At 34.3% G+C, this 19536-nt stretch overlaps 1 protein-coding gene across 1 annotated transcript in view; it reads left to right on the top strand.

The window, feature by feature from the left end:
- Window positions 1–410: 410 nt before the first annotated feature.
- LOC127878531 (uncharacterized) overlaps window positions 411–19536 on the top strand; it is an 88621-nt gene continuing 69495 nt past the window's right edge. Inside the window, exons 1-6 of the mRNA XM_052425063.1 lie at window positions 411–427; window positions 1445–1683; window positions 2061–2184; window positions 3010–3071; window positions 3216–3342; window positions 3802–4232. Of these exons, the coding sequence (XP_052281023.1) occupies window positions 411–427; window positions 1445–1683; window positions 2061–2184; window positions 3010–3071; window positions 3216–3342; window positions 3802–4232 (1000 nt within the window). The remainder of the gene's footprint in view (window positions 428–1444; window positions 1684–2060; window positions 2185–3009; window positions 3072–3215; window positions 3343–3801; window positions 4233–19536) is intronic.

The raw sequence follows: 19536 nt of genomic DNA on the forward strand, positions 1-19536 counted from the left end.
CTACTGTTGACACATTTAACCGTCGATGTAGCTTGTTATCTGTTTTATGCGTGCTGTAGTGACATAACGTAATTAAGACCATTCTCTATAACCTGGAAGGTGAATTTGGCGCCAATAGTTGACGGACAAGCATGTGTGGTTACTTTACTTTTAATAATCCTAGAATAAACGTTTTTTGCTCGAAATGCTCAAGGTGAGTTGCTGTAGTCTGTCTGTTTTGGCGTCTGTCGTCGTTTGGCGTGCACTGTTATACAAGTAAATATTATTAAACTGAAAACAATATCCAAGCGAAATTCGATTCTGAGTCAAGCGCGTTGAAACTCTTAACGACCAAGTCAAATCTAAAAACAACAACTTTAACATGTATGACCTAATGAAATTAGGTCAATGTATGCCTAGTTTGAATAAGGATGTGTGCTTCCAAAAAGTAGGTATCCAATTCAAATCAAAGAAAAACAATCTCTAGAGGCAACATATTTCAATCGAACCCGTTTAAAAGCCTGTAACGAATATTTATATTGAAAATTCATTGATTTTCAGTCTTGGTAAGATGCGTCAAAAACCAAGGCCACCAGGTTGAATTTAATTGAAACCAACCTTAATTATACTCTTTTTTATGTCTCAATTATTACGCATTTTCGTCAGAAAGACGAGCGGAAACGTGGCAATCCAAATCTTGGAAAAGGAAACCAACTCAAGGAGCCGCATTTATAAACAAATCTTGATTACAAGTATACAAAATGTTTATCTTTTGTTCATATCTAGGCCAAACCTAGTCCACAGTAACCCCTAATAAGAGTCAAATATAACAAATATTATCACTTTAAAAGCATCATGTATAACTCAGTCATGATGAAACATTATCAGAATGTTCTGCATGACAACATTAATGCAGTGTTTGAATCTGGGTCCTGTAGGACAACACGCTTTGTCACTAGACTATGTCTTCGAACTTTGGTGTACCTAAATCTCAGACTTATTATCATAGCCTCATTGTGCATAACACTGAACTTAAACAGACTAGTGCAATGCAATTTTTCCAGTTATACTCAATTTTTATAATTCAGTAACGCTAATTTTGAACTAAACCCGACCAGTGGCAAGTACTGTAGCAAGATTAATATCAATGCAGGCATGCTATTCCCAAAGTGTTGCCATGTTTGTCCAAGTTATTGACCGGAAACGGCTTTCTAAAAACATACTCAGGTTTGCAATAAATAGATTACTTAAAACACGTCTTATGCATCATGACTTTTAATTTCAACACAGAGTTATATATTTCGAAATACAATGTATTATTTCTTTACATTCTACTGTTCTGTCGAAACAGTTATAATGTCGATTTGTTGATTTCATGCAAAATTTTGTAAACCTTTCGCATAAACAATTAAGATCAAACAGTATATTTAAAGTTGAATATCTTTACACTTTAAACAATTTGCAGTGGATCGTACTCCAACGTATATGACTTCTGGATTGGGTGTTTCTTTGTAAACGTGGGCTTTGGAAACTATCAAGCATATTGGATCACAGATGAATACAGCTTTCCGGTCAACTGGACAAGATGGGCGCTTTTTGAGCCGGACTTTATGGGCTCACAGACCTGCACAAGAATCAACTCCGATTTCAATTTCCGGACTCAAGATTGTTCCGATTCGTTTGGAATATTATGCGAAAAGCACGGTAGTCCAATTGTGTTTAGCATACCTGTTACTGTGCATAAATGATTGATAAATATAATAGTTAGTTATTTAAAACAGCGCAGAACAACTCACATAATGGTATCCAATATGACTTCGTTTAAAATGGTTCTTATTCTTCATGTGCCATATGATCACCTGAAGAATAAATAGTTTCTTCTTATATTGAAAGTTCCTGTTTTTTCTAGCCTTCGCTAACCCAGTGTGTATATTGTGCATGCGAATGACGTTGTTCGGTAGCCGTATACGTAACGGCAAAACAATACGAACTAATACAATTATGTATGTTATTACATGTACTACAGGAGTATGCTTGACAAGTACCAAGAACGAAATAACGCAATGCTTTTTTTCCTTCAGACACATGTGAGGGCTTGGCGAACGGCTCTTCGTTCACGGTCACGTTTTCGAACGGGCAGAAATTGGGCTCTATTGCTTATTACACCTGTCGGCCGGGGTACCATTCTACTGGAGAATATACGCGGTAAGTCTCTTTTGAAAAATACCAGTTTTCTGGAAGGGATATTTTTTACAGTATGACAATTTGATGCCAAAACGGTTTTATTTATAAAACCAATAGACGATGATTATAAAACGAACAATGACTTATGATTACAGTGATTGAAATGGAGATTGAAGTAGCTTTACAACGACACAAATCTTATTAATGCGTTTGTCAGTTTTGTCGTTCGTATAACACTAACGTCAATGTGAGATACGTGCAATTATATAACACGAACCAATCAATATGATAAATTCGATTACGTAACAGCGGCAATACTAATGATTCAATTGACGAACATATTTGAAACCGAATCGGTATTGTTCATGGAAGTAATTGGTTTAGCGCTTTTCATTTCTTTAACTCTGACTCCAATCATAGATTATTACGTAACAACTAATAATCAAAACATAGCATGGTAAACGAGCACTACATCGTCAGATCGGGCTCACAGTTGACTCATAAACAGTAGACGTTGACCGTTTGAAGTCAATGCTTGTTTCATGTCGTGTTGTATGTATTATTATTTAATCTTATAAGTTACTTGTCGTAATGAACGGACTTCCATGATCATATCAATATAAATGAATAAAAGAGTGGGATTGTTATGCACATCAGTGACGCTTGCAGTTGCAATTAAGTGATGATTTCATTTGAGAAATATAAAAAAAAGTAAGAATATAAATTGATCTTCCAAACACTTCTAATTTATGCGTGTATTTATTTGAGATAACTTTTAAATAAAACGTAACAGATTAAAGAATCATCCATGTTTATGCTCACGTTTGCCTTTCACTTGTGAAACAGAACTTGTACGATGATCGGCGAAGTCGCGGAATGGTCTGGAATGGAACTCAACTGCACTTTAGGTGAGGATAACTCGAATCAGAAACTTACAAATGTAATAAAGTAAAACGTATTTATTTTATTATTAAAAGTATTCATCGATAAGCAAATATGGTACAACACCCTGGATGGTACATATATTGATAACCAAAGTATCTCGCTTTCAGAATCATGTCCTATTTTGCAAAATGGATCCACGTTCTCCATCAGTTTGTCAAATGACCACGCAATTGGTTCGGTTGCTACGTATATATGCTTGCCTGGTTACAGCTCGAGCACTGAAAGCTTGACAAGGTCGGTTGAATTTTTTAACGGGTTGTTAATCTCACTCTGTCGAAGAAGACAAACTATTTTACGTAAAGAACTAATATAAGTCCGAGTCTTAACATACGTGCATAAAATATTGATTCGTACGACACTCTCATGCCTTCTTTAAATGTTGGATGGAAAGGCAAAATGTTCAGAAATTCGTTCAATATGGTGATGCATGATTTAATTATTGGTTCGTACGTTTCTAACAGTACATAACTCGACTAACTTTGAATCGAACATGTATTTTTTTTTAATGGGGGCTACTAGACAAAAGACAAAAGAACAAGCCGAATACAACCAATGCAAAAATAATATATGTTCAAATATTTATAATACATTTCGTTATTAGTTATGCACGTGTTTGCACATAGTAACACGATATCATTTTCGGTGGATCGTATTATGTTCGTTTTTCCATATTTTTTTCTAAACTATTTTCAGAACGTGTTTACATAATGGCATGAATGTAATATGGTCTGGAAATGAACCTTCCTGCATGCCGTCAACTGTGCCAAGTTCAGCTACAACAACAGAATCCCTTTCTCCAACAACGACACTTACAGAAGTACTAAGTACAACACCTGATACAGAAACAATTACTCCTACTATTGCAAGTACGCACGATTCTAGCGCTACAACTTCAGATGTAAACGACCCCATCATTACTTCTTCTGTTCCTGGTGCAAGCGGAGCCCGTCCCATCTTTCTGATGCCTTGCTATTGTTACCCGGACAAGGCGTTTGCCGGTATGACAGAACAGACAATCATCGCCCTGCTTGTGAGGGATACAGCCATCCGAACAAATGAAACAACTGTCGCTATTTTCAGGAGAAAATGTCGCGAGGACAAGAGGTTTTCTTCAAAGGTCATCGGTATGATAAGCGCATCCGTTATTGTCGTCTTTTTTCTGCTGATTATGTTGTCAGACTGTAACAAACTTAGACGGGATGGTCTTCGAATCCGCCGATGACGTATCAACATCTTTCACTTGTTAACTTGTTATTATATCTTGATAATACGAAACTTGATCTAGCCTTTTCACAGCCCTTAATGTGAACGTGAGTCATGTTATGGTTTATATATGTTATGTGTGGTATGAGTTATGTAGTATTAACCTGAATATTCACTTACTTCTCCATTTCATATTGCAATCAGCCGGCAAGCCCAGTAAGTCCAGTGCTGAACTCTAAATTCCAGGATCGGGTAGTCCTGGTCAAATAAATCATTTGGGTTTGGTCATCAAATCCTTTTTACGACCATCCTCCAACTAGGATTGATGGCATAATTGCCGATGCCATTTATAATGCCTCCATACAGTAATGCTACCAAAGTCCAATGATTATTGAAAAACTCGTAATGGTGAATTGTTCATACCATATTAGATCTTTAAATGGATGCTCTCAACCGTGTTAATCGTGTCAATCTTTAATATGTTTCGAGCGGTACACAAATTGCAACGATTAACACTAAATCGTATTGTATTGTAAATCTTATCTATTCGTACCGCCATAATCGTATTTTTCGCAGTCGGTACGAGATGATGCTATCTCAAGAATATATGAGGTCGATTGTTAATCAAGAGGTATGTATATCATTCGGGTCAGCCTTGACAGTAGGAAACAACCATGTATTGCGAATAAACGTAGAGCACTGTATCATCCCATACAAGGTCATATATATTCGGGAAACACGATCGTGATATTCGTGTAATTGTACCTGAACTAGAAATAAGTCTATGTCAGCTGGTGGCACCAGTAAATGTCGATTGCGCAAATGTTCCAAATTCGCGCAAAACAGCTTATTATAACGAACGTTCAGGAAGTACATTCTCATATTTGTTTTATCGTAAACAATTAAGATCAATCAGTATATCTGAGGTTGAATATCTTTACACTTTAACTAATTTGCAGTGGATCGTACCCCAACGTATATGACTTCTGGATTGGGTGTTTCATTGTAAACGTGGGCTTTGGAAACTTTCAAGCATACTCGATCACAGATGAATACAGCTTTCCGGTCAACGGGACACGATGGGCGCTTTTTGAGCCGCACTTTATGGGCTCACAGACCTGCACAAGAATCAACTCCGATTTCCTTTTCCGGACTCAAGATTGTTCGGATTCGTTTGAAATATTATGCGAAAAGCACGGTAGTCCAATTGTGTTTAGCATACCTGTAACTGAGCATAAATGATTGATAAATATAATAGTTAGATATTTAAAACAGCGCAGAACAACTCGCATAATGGTATCCAATATGACTTTGTTTAAAATGGTTCTTATTCTTCCTGTGACAAATGATCACTTGAAAAATAAATAGTTTCTTCTTATATTGTATGAAAAGTTCTCTTTTATCTAAAAAATCGTGTTAATCTTTAATATGTTTCGAGCGGTACACAAATTGCAACGATTAACACTAAATCGTATTGTATTGTAAATCATATCTATTCGTACCGCCATAATCGTATTTTTCGCAGTCGGTACGAGATGATGCTATCTCAAAAATATATATGAGGTCGATTGTTAATCAAGAGGTATGTATATCATTCGGGTCAGCCTTGACCGTAAGAACCAACCATGTATTGCGAATTGATACTTGATAAACGTAGAGCACCGTATCATCCCATACAAGGTCGTTTAAATTCGGGAAACACGATCGTGATATTCGTGTAATTGTACCTGAACTAGAGAAAAATATATGTCAGCAGGTGGCACCAGTAAATGTCGATTGCGCAAATGTTCCAAATTCGCGCAAAACAGCGTATTATAACGAACGTTCAGGAAGTACATTCTCAGATTTGTTTTATCGTTAAGTGAACATTTCTTTCACATCGTGTAGGCCATCTTTATTCCGAAACACAGCGCTTGATATAGTCCTCATTTCAAATGCTCTTACAAGGCAAGTGTTATCCCAAAATAGGATAGCTATTTTGAACCTCATCACTTTGCTGTTTATTATCATCATACACATAAATTAGTTTCACTAAAAAAAATCATTTTTTGTGATTCTTTCTAGCAACTCAGTCTTTTCCCTGAACGACATATCGATGCAATATATCGGGAGGTCAGAAGAAAAAAAGTTTGGTGATATTAGAATCGTCTATGATGTTTACATAATATATATATATATATATATATATATATATATATATATATATATATATATATATATATATATATATACACAGGTTTTAAGATATGCATATATAAAGCAGACATATGTGTGTGTTGCACTCTTGCAAATTAAATATTGAACTATAAACCTACAGTTTTTTCCCACGAAATGCAATACTAATATCATCGTTTGAGCTTTAATGTTTTACTTTCTTCCACCAACATTTTCCTTTCTGAAACATATTTTCTTATACCAAGATAACTGTCATCGTTCCTCATAATATGTATAGTTTGATAGTATACTGATGCTCTTCCAATACTTACTTGATTGCATAGCCCCATAATCTTGATATGTTAGTGCATGTGAATGTTGTACACAGAAACAAACCACACAGACACTATATTTTTTTCAAAAATCGAATAATCACAGCACCATATGTAAAAAGATTTAAATAGAACGGTAAAACTTCCGTACTGGATATGAGACTTTGATGCATTTTCCCCGTACATGTAAATGAAGTTGGCAAGGCCAATAATATTTTTCACTTGTATAATCAGTTATGTTAATAGTGGGTTTTCCTTCCGTATGATGGACAGTATGATGGACATGATGTATTTGAATAATGACCCTAAATATTACTTACTTAATGTAGATAATACAATAGTTAAAACAACCTATTTAAATATACTTTAAAACGTTAGATATATTGAATTATTAGTGTTTGTTTTAATGTTTAACGTACATGCTAAAACTCGTTGTCTGTTCTTATAAAAATGATAATTACGTCCCTATGAACCAATATATAATTGTAATAGAAATATAATCAAATCAGAACTTAATCTGAACGATAAACGCAATTATCTCGTAATAATGTAGCGGTTACGATGATCGCATTGCGACTGAAAAGAACAATGATCGATTCCCACTCAGGAAGCAGTCATAGGATCTTACCCAAGTCAATAAGGTTTCACTCAGAAAACGGTTTTTATAATGCATTGATAAGCCTATTACATTCGATGCAATCAACCTTAAATTATTACTTTCAATCTAGAACATGCCTTAGCTGATTATCAGAAGGCGGTTATGATAAAACGTAACGGAAAATGAATATGTTAGTTTTAAAGTGAAGGCGTACAGTCAGCGAAATGCTTTAAATTATATGATAATGTTTCTTCGTAAAACGACTTCATTTCCGAAGTAATGGTATTTTACGAATTACAATAGCATATTATAAAATATGAATCGGTGGTGTTACTCGAAAACAATGAACAAGAAATAAAGAAATGAAAAACCACGAATTTTCTTACGTAAATCCATATTTTCTCCAAGCAACATAACTTTTTGTACAGTCAAGACTGACACCACCTTTATCTTCATAAAACAAAATTGTAAAACGTAACTCTATACCGTTATATAAATTCTGAGTATTTCGTGTTTATTTTTTCAATTATGTAAACTGTTGTTTACAATCCCATCTTTCACTAGACCGGACAAAATTACTATGTGAACAACTTAACGAAGCCATCACAGTAAGTTTCATTCCACTCAATTAACCATAACTAAATAACACCTCGTCTGGAAAATGTAATCTAACGAAATAAATGACGAAACAGTGCTTGTTTTGAACGATTTATATTGTTTTATAATTACATACAAAATGTCCACTTAATAACATGTAGTGCAGAGGGGTCATAAGGTCGTCCAGTCCACAACTTGCACATATGTAAAACCGAATCACCATTATATAAGTTATATTTCACCAGTAATAATGTTTTGCTTTCAACAACTGCAATTTTGAATATAAAATACGAAATTTGTTGTTTTTTTTAATCTGATTGGTCATTTGGGAGTAATGACAAAACCTTGTTATATAATCTAAACTTGGAGACGTCATCTAATAAAATGTACGGACAAATTCGTTCGAATCTTATAGTAAGTCTCTGCTATATAGAAATATTAGGGGAAATATGGCCTATCGTGTTCTATTAATATCAGGTGAGTCGTAGCAGAAAATAACTTCGATGCTTGCAGAGCATTATTTATTCGTGCTTATTTACTCTGACATATTACAATACCTAAGGGCAGTTATCTGTTTTTCAATTTTTCAAACCTTTTTGCCCACAGTTTTAAAGATAATCATCATATTTAATAGATACGCCTTCGCATGCTTGGCGGGAGTGTATATGTATTAAGTCGTTTGACGTGTTTATCATGTCGTGATGAGCATTTGTGCTTTATATTTGTGAAATACGTTTTTGTTTGTTTGTGTCGTTAGGTATCAAATGTACTGCATATTGATATCAAATTGTTTTCGTTTTGAATCTCGTTCATTCATACCGTAAAAAAGACCTTGTAATTGATTCAGAAAAAATAAGTCATAATTCAAATCATTGATTGAAATTAACGCCTACTAACCTGATATTAAATAAAAAAACACCAGACACCATTGTAACAGTCCGATATATATATATATATATATATATATATATATATATATATATATATATATATATATATATATATCAATATATAGTGCCAGTTACGCGGTCTCGGTAGTTTTCAGACTGTACTTACGAGGTCAATATAAAAAACGGGGTCTATATACAACCCCGCATTCTAGGCTCCTTTAATTACTATGAGGGGGGTGTAGGGGAGGTAATGCAATCAAATCTCACAATAAGGTCTTAAATCGAAAACCACAATCACGTCTGAAATTGAAATTGTATATACCTCGCAAATAAGTTCGCTATATATTTCCTTGTATAAGACGTTAAATAAATGACGTATTTATATACAATAATATAGTAGGTACCCCTATATACCTTAATTCGTGTTTATATCGGATAAAAAAGGGTATGGAGATACATGTATTTAAAGTGGGAACCCCATAACCTATTTCTAAATCAGAGACCCCGTAACTGGCCATATGTGTGAATATAAATATATATATATATATATATATATATATATATATATATATATATATATATATATATATATATATATATATATATATATATGACGAAAACATTGGCAAGAAATTAATTAAGTCAATGGTAAGTTAGATTTCGATGGATCTATCTGCCTATTCGATTGCACTAAATGCATCAGTCCAAAAAATGCCATTTGTATGAACGTTCTTGATCTAATGACAGTGTTAAATGTTTACTAGTAATTAGTCTTCAATTACTGAGTTCTTGGATACCAGTGAATTATTCTCGACTGAGGAACCGGTGCCTGGCTGTTGGCAGCCGGGACTTCAAACGTCTATGGAAATGTCGTCAATGGAACTGAGGTGGGGAAAGAACCAAACTAAAATGGGAATGTGGATGAAAATATGACGACACATGAATTAACTCATAAAACTAACTATTATAAAAATAGCAAATTACTTTAATAATGTCTGATAATGCATATAATACGCTAACGATACTACTCGAATTAAAAAAACTACTCGTTTTGTTTGATTTTTGGATGGTTTAATAATTCATAGCCTTGTTACAATGAAATATAACGCATCCGAATGAATATATTGGATGAACGTGTTGTCGGAAACAAGAGTTAATTGAGAGACAGTTATACTCAATATGCATGCCGCCGGATCTAGAGTGGATTTTATTTCGATTAATATATTATATCTACAACAAGGCAGAACAATAACACTCTATATGTATGTAAAACCATGTATTTATTTCATTTCCTGCATTTAATTTTATACTTTTTGAATTTGAAGGCTAAACAAAACGTTTTTGCCAAAAATTACATCGCAATCAGCAACGGTGATTTATTAAATAGCTATGCCTGCATTATTGCAATGAACTTTATAAGTCAAAACTCGTATATTATTTTGACGTGTACAGGTTTCACTTCCGAAACTGGTGTTTCAAAGAAGATGCCAATGGATCTTAATAAACCGGTCCGTTGCACACTGGTTTATAGTCACCATATCATGTTAATAACGGATTTCACCGAAAGAACAATATGTCTACTGAAATCAGTACAGTTTCATAATTTATGTCTAAAGCACACATTGTAAGCACATAAATGTTATTAACTACCTATACCACTGATAATATCGTGTTGAAAGAATATATACTCTTCACCTTGTGAAGTAATAATTATATTTAGTTGCGGATTTCCATTTATATCTTACCGCATTAAAGAGCTCTAAGTATATCAGTACATATTTACATATAGAGCATTTACTGTTAATTTAGAGAAGATTAGCGGTCTACTTATTAACTCGTCTATTGCGATGCATTGCACATGGTGATCCACAGCCGGGACAAAACTATTAAGGGGCGTCTCCGAAATGTGACGTCTCCTTAACCTATCAGAAAAAACATTCTGGGAGCGATAGTCAAGTGCGTGATTCCCGAAGCACATGACACCATATACTAGACGCACATTGTTGAAGTTGAACTTAAGCTGATGACGGCAGTATGTGTTTTTTTAGGCTTTTACGTGTTTAATTGTATACATGAATTGTCTTGCCCTTTTATATGCTCTTGTCAAGAAATGAACTCGGTGTTGTTTTGTTAGTGATACCCTGTTTTGTTTATACACAATGTATGTTTACTTAAATTCATGATTCTTACATTTTGCATTTTATATTATGAATTACTCTCTTCTCCGTTTGGGAGAAGTGTGTGTTTATTATTTTGATTGTTTAGAGTGTGTTTTTGTTTTAATGAAAACAAACGGTAATTGCGTTAAAATCGTAAAGTAGAGTATTTATTAAAAAATAATTAGAGTAATTAATATAAAATTATGTTTGCAGTTCTTCAAAAGCTTACACAAGATAGCTCTTAAGTACCTACAGATTTCATTATAATCGAGGTCGTTTTTTGTGGCATGGTGAATCGGTCCATTTACTTCAGACTGTTATGCCTTCGCCCCGGAAATTGTCAGTAAGTCTGTTAGACAAACTACTTATTCTGAAAGTAATAGTGTACAATCATGTTTTCCACCATAGTTAGTTTGCGGAAAGAAATAATGATTAGATTTAGCACACTATTGCTTATTTGCACAAGTAGAGACGTTTTCAACGATATTGTACGTAAAGTAATCTTAATAAGATGCGGTACAATAACACCTCTTTGCACTCGTAGAGACGTTTTCAACCATAGTGTACGGAAAGTAATATGGATTACTGCAATTACTCTCAGTATTCGGACACTTAAAAACATTTTGTTTGTGTCCGAAAACTTAGATACGAAAAGTATTAAAAAATTACAGGTGTCGGAAAATTTAGAGACAAAATTTAAGGTGACCGAAAATTGTTATCATATTGAAATAACTGCAATAAATCGCTGTTAAATAAACTTCCTGTCATTGACTGTTCTTTTCTGCTTTAAAACATCACTTCACAGCTGTACTTACTCTTGCCTGAAATAATATAGAACAATAACGTAAAAACAGAAAACGTTCTGCTTCCTTAAAGTAACATTACTACCCAAAATCAACGAGAATTTCGTACAGTGATTCGTAAAATAAACTTAACCAATTAAAAATCAGTGCTCCTTATGGCAATTGCTGAAATTTCAACGCCAAATGTGGTCTGGTAAAATAGATATTTGTAGATACAAAATGCTCGTTTTAATTATTGTTTTGCATATTTAATTCCATTTTACTTTCCCGCAACGATATCTATTCATAAGACACATGAACACTAATATGTTTTTCGTGTGTCGTATGAATAGATATATTCGCGGAAAATTAAACTGGAATTAATTTTGTCACAAATAAATAAAAAACGAGCATTTTGTATCTGCATAAATCTATGTAATCATACGACATCTAGCGTTGAAATTGTGGCTATTGCTATAAGGAACATTGATTTTTTAGATGTTCAATTTATTTTACGAAACACTTCACAAAATATTCGATGATTTTGAGCATTATAGAGGCTTTAATTGGACGACATTGTTACAAATGATGTTGGGTAAATCCCTTACTTTCAACCGGTATATATGGTTATTTACCCAATTACGCGAATGTAATGGTCTGTTGCCCTCAGGCATGAATCTGCAAGGTTAAATAACCTTAATCCCGTTTTAAAAATCCATGATCGAAGTGTCGCAAGATAAGCGATAACAGGGCCGAAGTCTGTAGAGAAAGTAAAATATACTGTGCAAAAATTAAGAGACATTACTTATAGACGAAAACCTGTATGTCCGAAAGTAAAGAGTCACGAAAAATAATTATTTTCTCTAAAAAGAGGATGTCCGAAATCGCAGTGTCCAGTAATTACGGTAGATGTGGTAAAATATTACCTCTTTGTACACGTAGAGACGTTTACCACCGAAGTGCACGGAAAGGAATCTTGATAAGATGCGGTACACTATTACCTCTTTGTGCTAGTAAAGACGTTTTCCACCATAGTGCACGGAAAGAAATCTTGATAAGTTGGGATAATATATTATCTATTTGAGCTCGAAGAGGCGTTTTCCATCATAGTGTAAAAAAAATTCTTGATTATATGAGGTACCATATTACCTCTTTGCGCTCGTAGAGACGTTTTCCAACATTGTGTACGGAACGGATTCATGTTATCTATTTTAGCTCGAAGAGGCGTGTTCCATCATAGTGTAAGAAACGAATCTTGATTATACGAGGTACCATACATGTATTACCTCTTTGCGCTCGTAGAGACGTTTTCCACCAAATGTACGGACATAAATCATGATGAGATGCGGTACAATATAACGTTTTTGCGCTCGTAGAGACGTTTTCTTCCATAGTGTACGAAAAATAATCTTGATTCGATTCGGTACAATTTTACGTTTTTGCGCTCGTACAGACGTTTTCAACCATAGTGTACGGAAATGAATCTTGATTCGATGCGGTACAATATTACGTTTTTGCGCTCATAGAGACGTTTTGCACCATAGTGTTTTGATAGGAATCCTTTTTAGATGCGGTTCTGTATTGCCTATTTGCTCAAGTACAAAGTGAGCTGTTTTCAAAAATTGTGTAGGGAAATAAACCATGATTACATGCGGTACAATGTTTCCTGTTTGCGCTCGTAGAGACGTTTTCCACTATAGTGTACGGAAATGAATCATGATTAGATGCGGTACAATATTACATCTGTGCTCTCTAAGATGCGTTTTCCACAAGAGTGTACGGAAATGAATCAATATTAGATGCGGTAAATTATTTAATGTGTGCGCTCGTAGAGACGTTTTCACACATTGTGCGGAAAGGAATCTTGATTAGATGCGGTACGATATTACATCTTTGTGCTCGTAGAGACGTTTTCCACCATAGTGTACTAGAAGAAAACATTATTAGATGTGGTACAATATTCCTTATTTGCTCACATACAGACGTTTTACATCAGATTGTACGAAAAAGAATCATGATTAGATGCGGTACAACATGACCTCTTTGCGCTGGTAGAGACGTTATCAACCATAGTGTATGGACATAAATCATGATTAGATGCGGAACAAAATAACATCTAGTTTTCGCACGTAGAGACGTTTTCCACCACTGTACGGAAAGTAATCTTGATAAGATGCGATACAATTTGACATATTTGCGCTCGTAGAGACGTTTTCCACCATAGTTTACGGACAGAAACCATGATTAGATACGGTAGGGTATTACAACTAGTTTTCGCACGTAGAGACGTTTTCCACCACTGTATGGAAATTAATCTTAAAGCGGGTATATACGATTTTTATATGTGCTGAATTGTAAAATATTGATACAAATATGTTATAATAACACACAATTTGCAAGAAAAATGATACATTTAAGACGAATTTCATAAAATACAGCAAATACAAATTAGCGCCCCGAGCCGATTGTGACGAAGATAATTCGTTATTATTTTCCTACAATAACCGATGCATTCGTCTTTTTGTAAGTGTTCATGTGTCGTATAAATCGATATCGATGCAGGAATTTCAAATGAACCGTTAAACTAAATTTAGATTCACATCGTACATGCATGATATACATGCTGGCGAATTCGGCTGTACAGCCTTTTTCGATTTCAGAATTAAATATCTGGCTTATTTAGCATTTTCGACACATGTTCTTCTTAACTTTTATTTTAGTTTATATTGAAATATATGTATAATAAGTTTTTTACACATTTTATATTTATTACTAAATATTTGATAAGATCGTATATATCCGCTTTAACTAGATGTGGTACAAAATTAACTCTTCACTCTCGTAGAGAAGTTTTCCATCAAAGTGTGCGGAAAGGAATCTTGATTAGATACGGTGAAAAAAGTTAATCTTTGCGCCCGTAGAGACGTTTTCCACCGTATTTTACTGAAAAGAATCATGACTAGATTCAGTACAACATGACCTCTTTCCGCTCGTATAGACGTTTTCCACCATGGTGTAAGGAAAGGAAACATTATTAGATGCGATATTACGTTTTTGCGCGAGTAGTGCAAACGGTTTAGATTTATGTTTATAATGTATTTCAGCATATAGAGACATATATTTTTCGAAGAGTTTCGGTAATTTATGTAGCGTAATATTAAAGAATCGGCTCGACGCGAACTTGCAGACATGTATTGCACGTGTGTAACAGCAAACGAAACGAGCGCCTTCCATTATTGAAATCGGATCGCATTACTATACAACAAGTAACGAGTTGAACATGCGCGTAAAACCGTAAAACATAACTACAAACGTGCATAACTCAAGCTGAAAAGGACTTTGCTGCAAAAATGATTGCCATAAAAATGTAATAAAGTGCTGTACAATGTGTTTATTTTGAATGTCAATTGTGACGTAATCCGTTCATCAAATACTTATGATAAGAAAAGTTTTCAGTTAGACTTGCAAGTGCACACATCCTGGTGAAGAATTAGTTTTTATAAAAGGAATCGTAATTCCACAGCTCTATTGTTTAGCAATATACCTTCCTTAAAGTGTACAATTAATCATGACATTTGAAACGACTAATTCCGACCCTAGGGACTTGTTTCTTCTTCTATGTTCTATTGATATTTCTTGCGGATTAAATATTAAAAGAAATCATATATTTCGTGCGGCTTATCCAGTATTATATTCGCATCTTTCGATTCAAGCTTCTGTAACATTTTCACATTGGTTATGAGTGGGTCGGCAAAGGTATGAATGCAATGCATACCACAACACTTTGTCACAACAAAATTTTAATGTCAACTGTTTATTCTGTCTGTTCAGCCTCTATTGTGTTTAATTTTATTGTTGTGCAGCAATAAATGAAATAAAAAAATCAAATTATCCCAACTGCTAATACATTTTAATATTAAAAGGAGATCATACGAATTTGTCAAATATTTATGAATTTATATAAAATGTGTTACAAAACTCATTATGCATATATTTCAATATAAATAAAAATAAAAGTTAAGAAGCATGTGTCGAAAAATGCGAAATAAGCCAGATATTTAATTCTGAAATCGAAAATTTAGTTTTACGGTTCATTTTAAATTCCTGCAACGATTTATATTCATACGACACACGAACACTTACTCTGATCCTTATAAAAAGACGAATGCTTCGGTTATTGTAGGAAAATATGTACGAAATATCTTCGTCACAATCGGCTCGGGGCGCTAATTTGTTTTTGCTGCATTTTATGAAATTCGTCTTCAATGTATAATGTTTCTTGCCTATCTTGTGTTATTGTAACATATGTTATCAATGTATTACAATTTAACGCATATACAATATCGTATAATCTCCCTTTAAAGGTATAGACGTATCGGCTGCATGCTTTGGACGTTTTTTTATGTAACACTATAAGCATTTATGTTTTCTTTTATGTTATAGTCATTGAAGTACATACAGTTTACTTTACTTGAATACTTCATCGCACTTTTTGTTTCTCCGTAATGAATGTTTTAAAAATAAGTTAAGCTATAATTTCAGCTGGATTTTGGTTATTCGAACATTAAAAAAAAAATATAGCCAATGACGACTACCCAGCTGGAAAATACCTATTGAAACTTTTGAGACAATTGTACCGATATAAAATACCCAGCTTCAAATCGGGTATTTGCGTAGTTAAAATGTAGACAAAAAGGTTGCATTCTTATCTGAGTTTTTGGGTATTCGAACTTTCGCGAAAACTTAAGCTTGTCATGCATGTAGGAATACCCAGCTTGGTATTGTTTTTTTAGGTTTAGCGAATATCGAACACTATTCTTATAGCCAGTTTGGCATGGACTATTTTTAGTTTTGCAAACAGCAAGGCAATGTCGAGCACCGGAATGAATATTAGATATTCGATTGGTTGAGACTATCTAGCACCGCTGGGTATTGGTTATCCGTAATATTTTTAATTATGAGTCTTGATCTAATACCCAGCTGTTTACTGAGTAATCGAACTGCGAATACATAGCAAACGTTGTATAACCCACAGATTTTTTGGGTATTCGAACCTAAGTGAATATCGAGCAAAGATCGAATACCCATCTCGAACGATTGTGAATATAGAACCAAGGCAAAATGTCCAAACATATCATGGGGTGATCGAAGGTAAGCAATTATATTACCAGTGCAAATACCTTGCTTTGTATCAGTTACTTACTTAGTTACTAGTTAAAAAGCATAAAAGCTAACCATATAAAAAGACAAAAAAGTCCATTAACGCGAACGTGTTTTATTCCAAAGCATTGTTTCATATTGCATTCATTCAGTACGTCCGCTAGGTTATACTCTATATTGATGTTTAGTTCATTTACTTCTTCATTCAAGTCACAATGATTCTATCAATAAGTGAAGGTCAAAGTCTTTTATGTACAATCGTATGGTTCCAATCTCTCTTACCAGCTAAAGTCGTCCAAGGTTACACTCGGGGTAGAGACACAGTTAGAACCGTGTGGTTAGTGACGTAAGACAGTTGTGATAAAATAATTAGACCTCTATCTTATTTGTTAAAGTATAAAATACTGCGGCATTTAGAAATGGATATTGCGATGACAGTTTTGTTATTGTTTGCAGTGACTGAAATTGGTGGGTATTTTAATAATATTTACGGAATGTTTATCAATCAACAATTATTTTCGTTACATAAGCATATTTGTCAACAAGACCACAAGTCAACGCTATCTCGTGTATAATGCAGATAATTGAAACTAACATAATTTAAAAATGTAGTTTGCCTTCTGCGGCATATGTAAATGCTAACGCGAACACGCAAGACGACAGTTAACTCTGAATTCGTTATACGAAGACGCATTATTAATGTTGCTTAAGCAAAAGGTTTCTTACTGGTGTCCCAATATAGTCTATCAGCCAGATGGGTTGGGGTGTACCACTCAGGGGGACAAATCAACACCTATCTTACTTGATTGTATACTCCATATTAAGAATCAAAATGTGTGATAACAGTCTCAGTTGGGCAGCTATAAGTTATAATTGAGCTGTTTCTATGGCAACCGTCAGGCTTTGACTAAATAGCTTTAGCACCAGTGTACCAGTAAGGGGGTGGCAAAACTACACATATATATCTTGGAAGATAGCAACTGCATATTTGGCATGCATGTGTATCACATAGAGCTGCATATTTTGAGTGGTGAAAGGTCAAGGTTATCCTTCAAGGTCAAAGGTCGAATATATGGGTCAAAATCGCTCATTTAATGTGCACTTTTGCAATATTGAAGCTAGCAACTTGTTATTCGGCATGTATTTGTACCTTATCAAGCTGCACAATTTGAGTGGTGAACGGTCAAGGTCATCCTTCAAGGTCAAAGGTCATACATATGGGGACATAGTGTTTCACAAACACATCACTTGTTTCTCCTTTATAGATGGGGCATCAATCAGCTTAATTTTCATAAATGTTTAAAGTTATGGGGATGCAAAACAAACAAAAAGCACATGGAAACCGAGTCAGTATAACTTGATTTGTTATCAAATGGTACAAACACTTCGGTCTTTAATACATTATAAAAAACACAATTATATTAGCAAAATTACATTATTTTGCTAGTGGAAAGACTTAGTTCGACCCGTTGAAACTGATTGTTTCATATGTGTGTGTACATATTGAAAAAATATAGCTTTAATCAATGAACTGAAGCACACTGCACTGAAATATAAACACATAATATCAATGCAAAAAATCTATTATAATATTAGAATTATGTGATTCTACACAGTTTAGCCATTAATGGGAAGTATTTCGTGTACTCAGTGACGACAACATGAAGTAAAGCCGGAAACATACTTAAGAACTTGTACCTGTTTATACCACATGTTGGCAATATTTGTGCAAAATACAATGATCTGAGCTTACTTTTATTGAACAAAATTAACACATTTTATTAAACTCGTATGTATTGTTCAAGTTTTAAAACAAGTACAAGAAGGAAGAATGACGCAGGAGATGCCACATAAAATATTAATATCAAGCCATGAAGCAGAAAAATAAAAATGCAAAATAAAAAAGCACACTCTCATTTACTCCCACAGACAAATAAGACAGAGCATGAGCGCTAAACAAGATAAACACCAATAGTCAAAAGGCAGCACACAGACATAAAACAAGTGAAGGCGAGCGGGCCGCCTTGGAACTGTCAGTAGCTAAAGTCACGATGTACTGCGTTCTTCAAGTATCTGTATTAATCATCATTGTATACTTCAATGTCCATCTGTTATTACTGATTATTTAAAGACTAATTCAGCTTCACTATCTGAGTCATTAGTCTCAATACTTTCTTTGTCTGACGTATACAGTTCATCATGTTCCTGCTGATTTGAACATGTTTTTAGCATACACATAATTGTACATTTCAGACAGGGACAGGTTTCCAATTAACATTCCAGAAAGCAACTGCACATTTACATTTTCAAAACAGCATCTGGTGCAGTTGGAACATCATTCCATTCAACAGCTAGGTATTTATAACCCCGATCATCAGATCAGAATCATTGTTGAGACACCAACCGTTTCCTATGGGAGATAGTATATAAGGACCAGGCTCAAGACAACGTCTCCATATCGCACACTGGTAGTTTGCTCTCATGGAATACATTCCGATCACCTCCAAGACATAGAATTTCCGCCACAAAAATAAATTTATTTTCCCCAAATTC

This window comes from Dreissena polymorpha, chromosome 4 (genome assembly GCF_020536995.1).
Source record: "Dreissena polymorpha isolate Duluth1 chromosome 4, UMN_Dpol_1.0, whole genome shotgun sequence".
NCBI classification, from domain to species: domain Eukaryota; kingdom Metazoa; phylum Mollusca; class Bivalvia; order Myida; family Dreissenidae; genus Dreissena; species Dreissena polymorpha.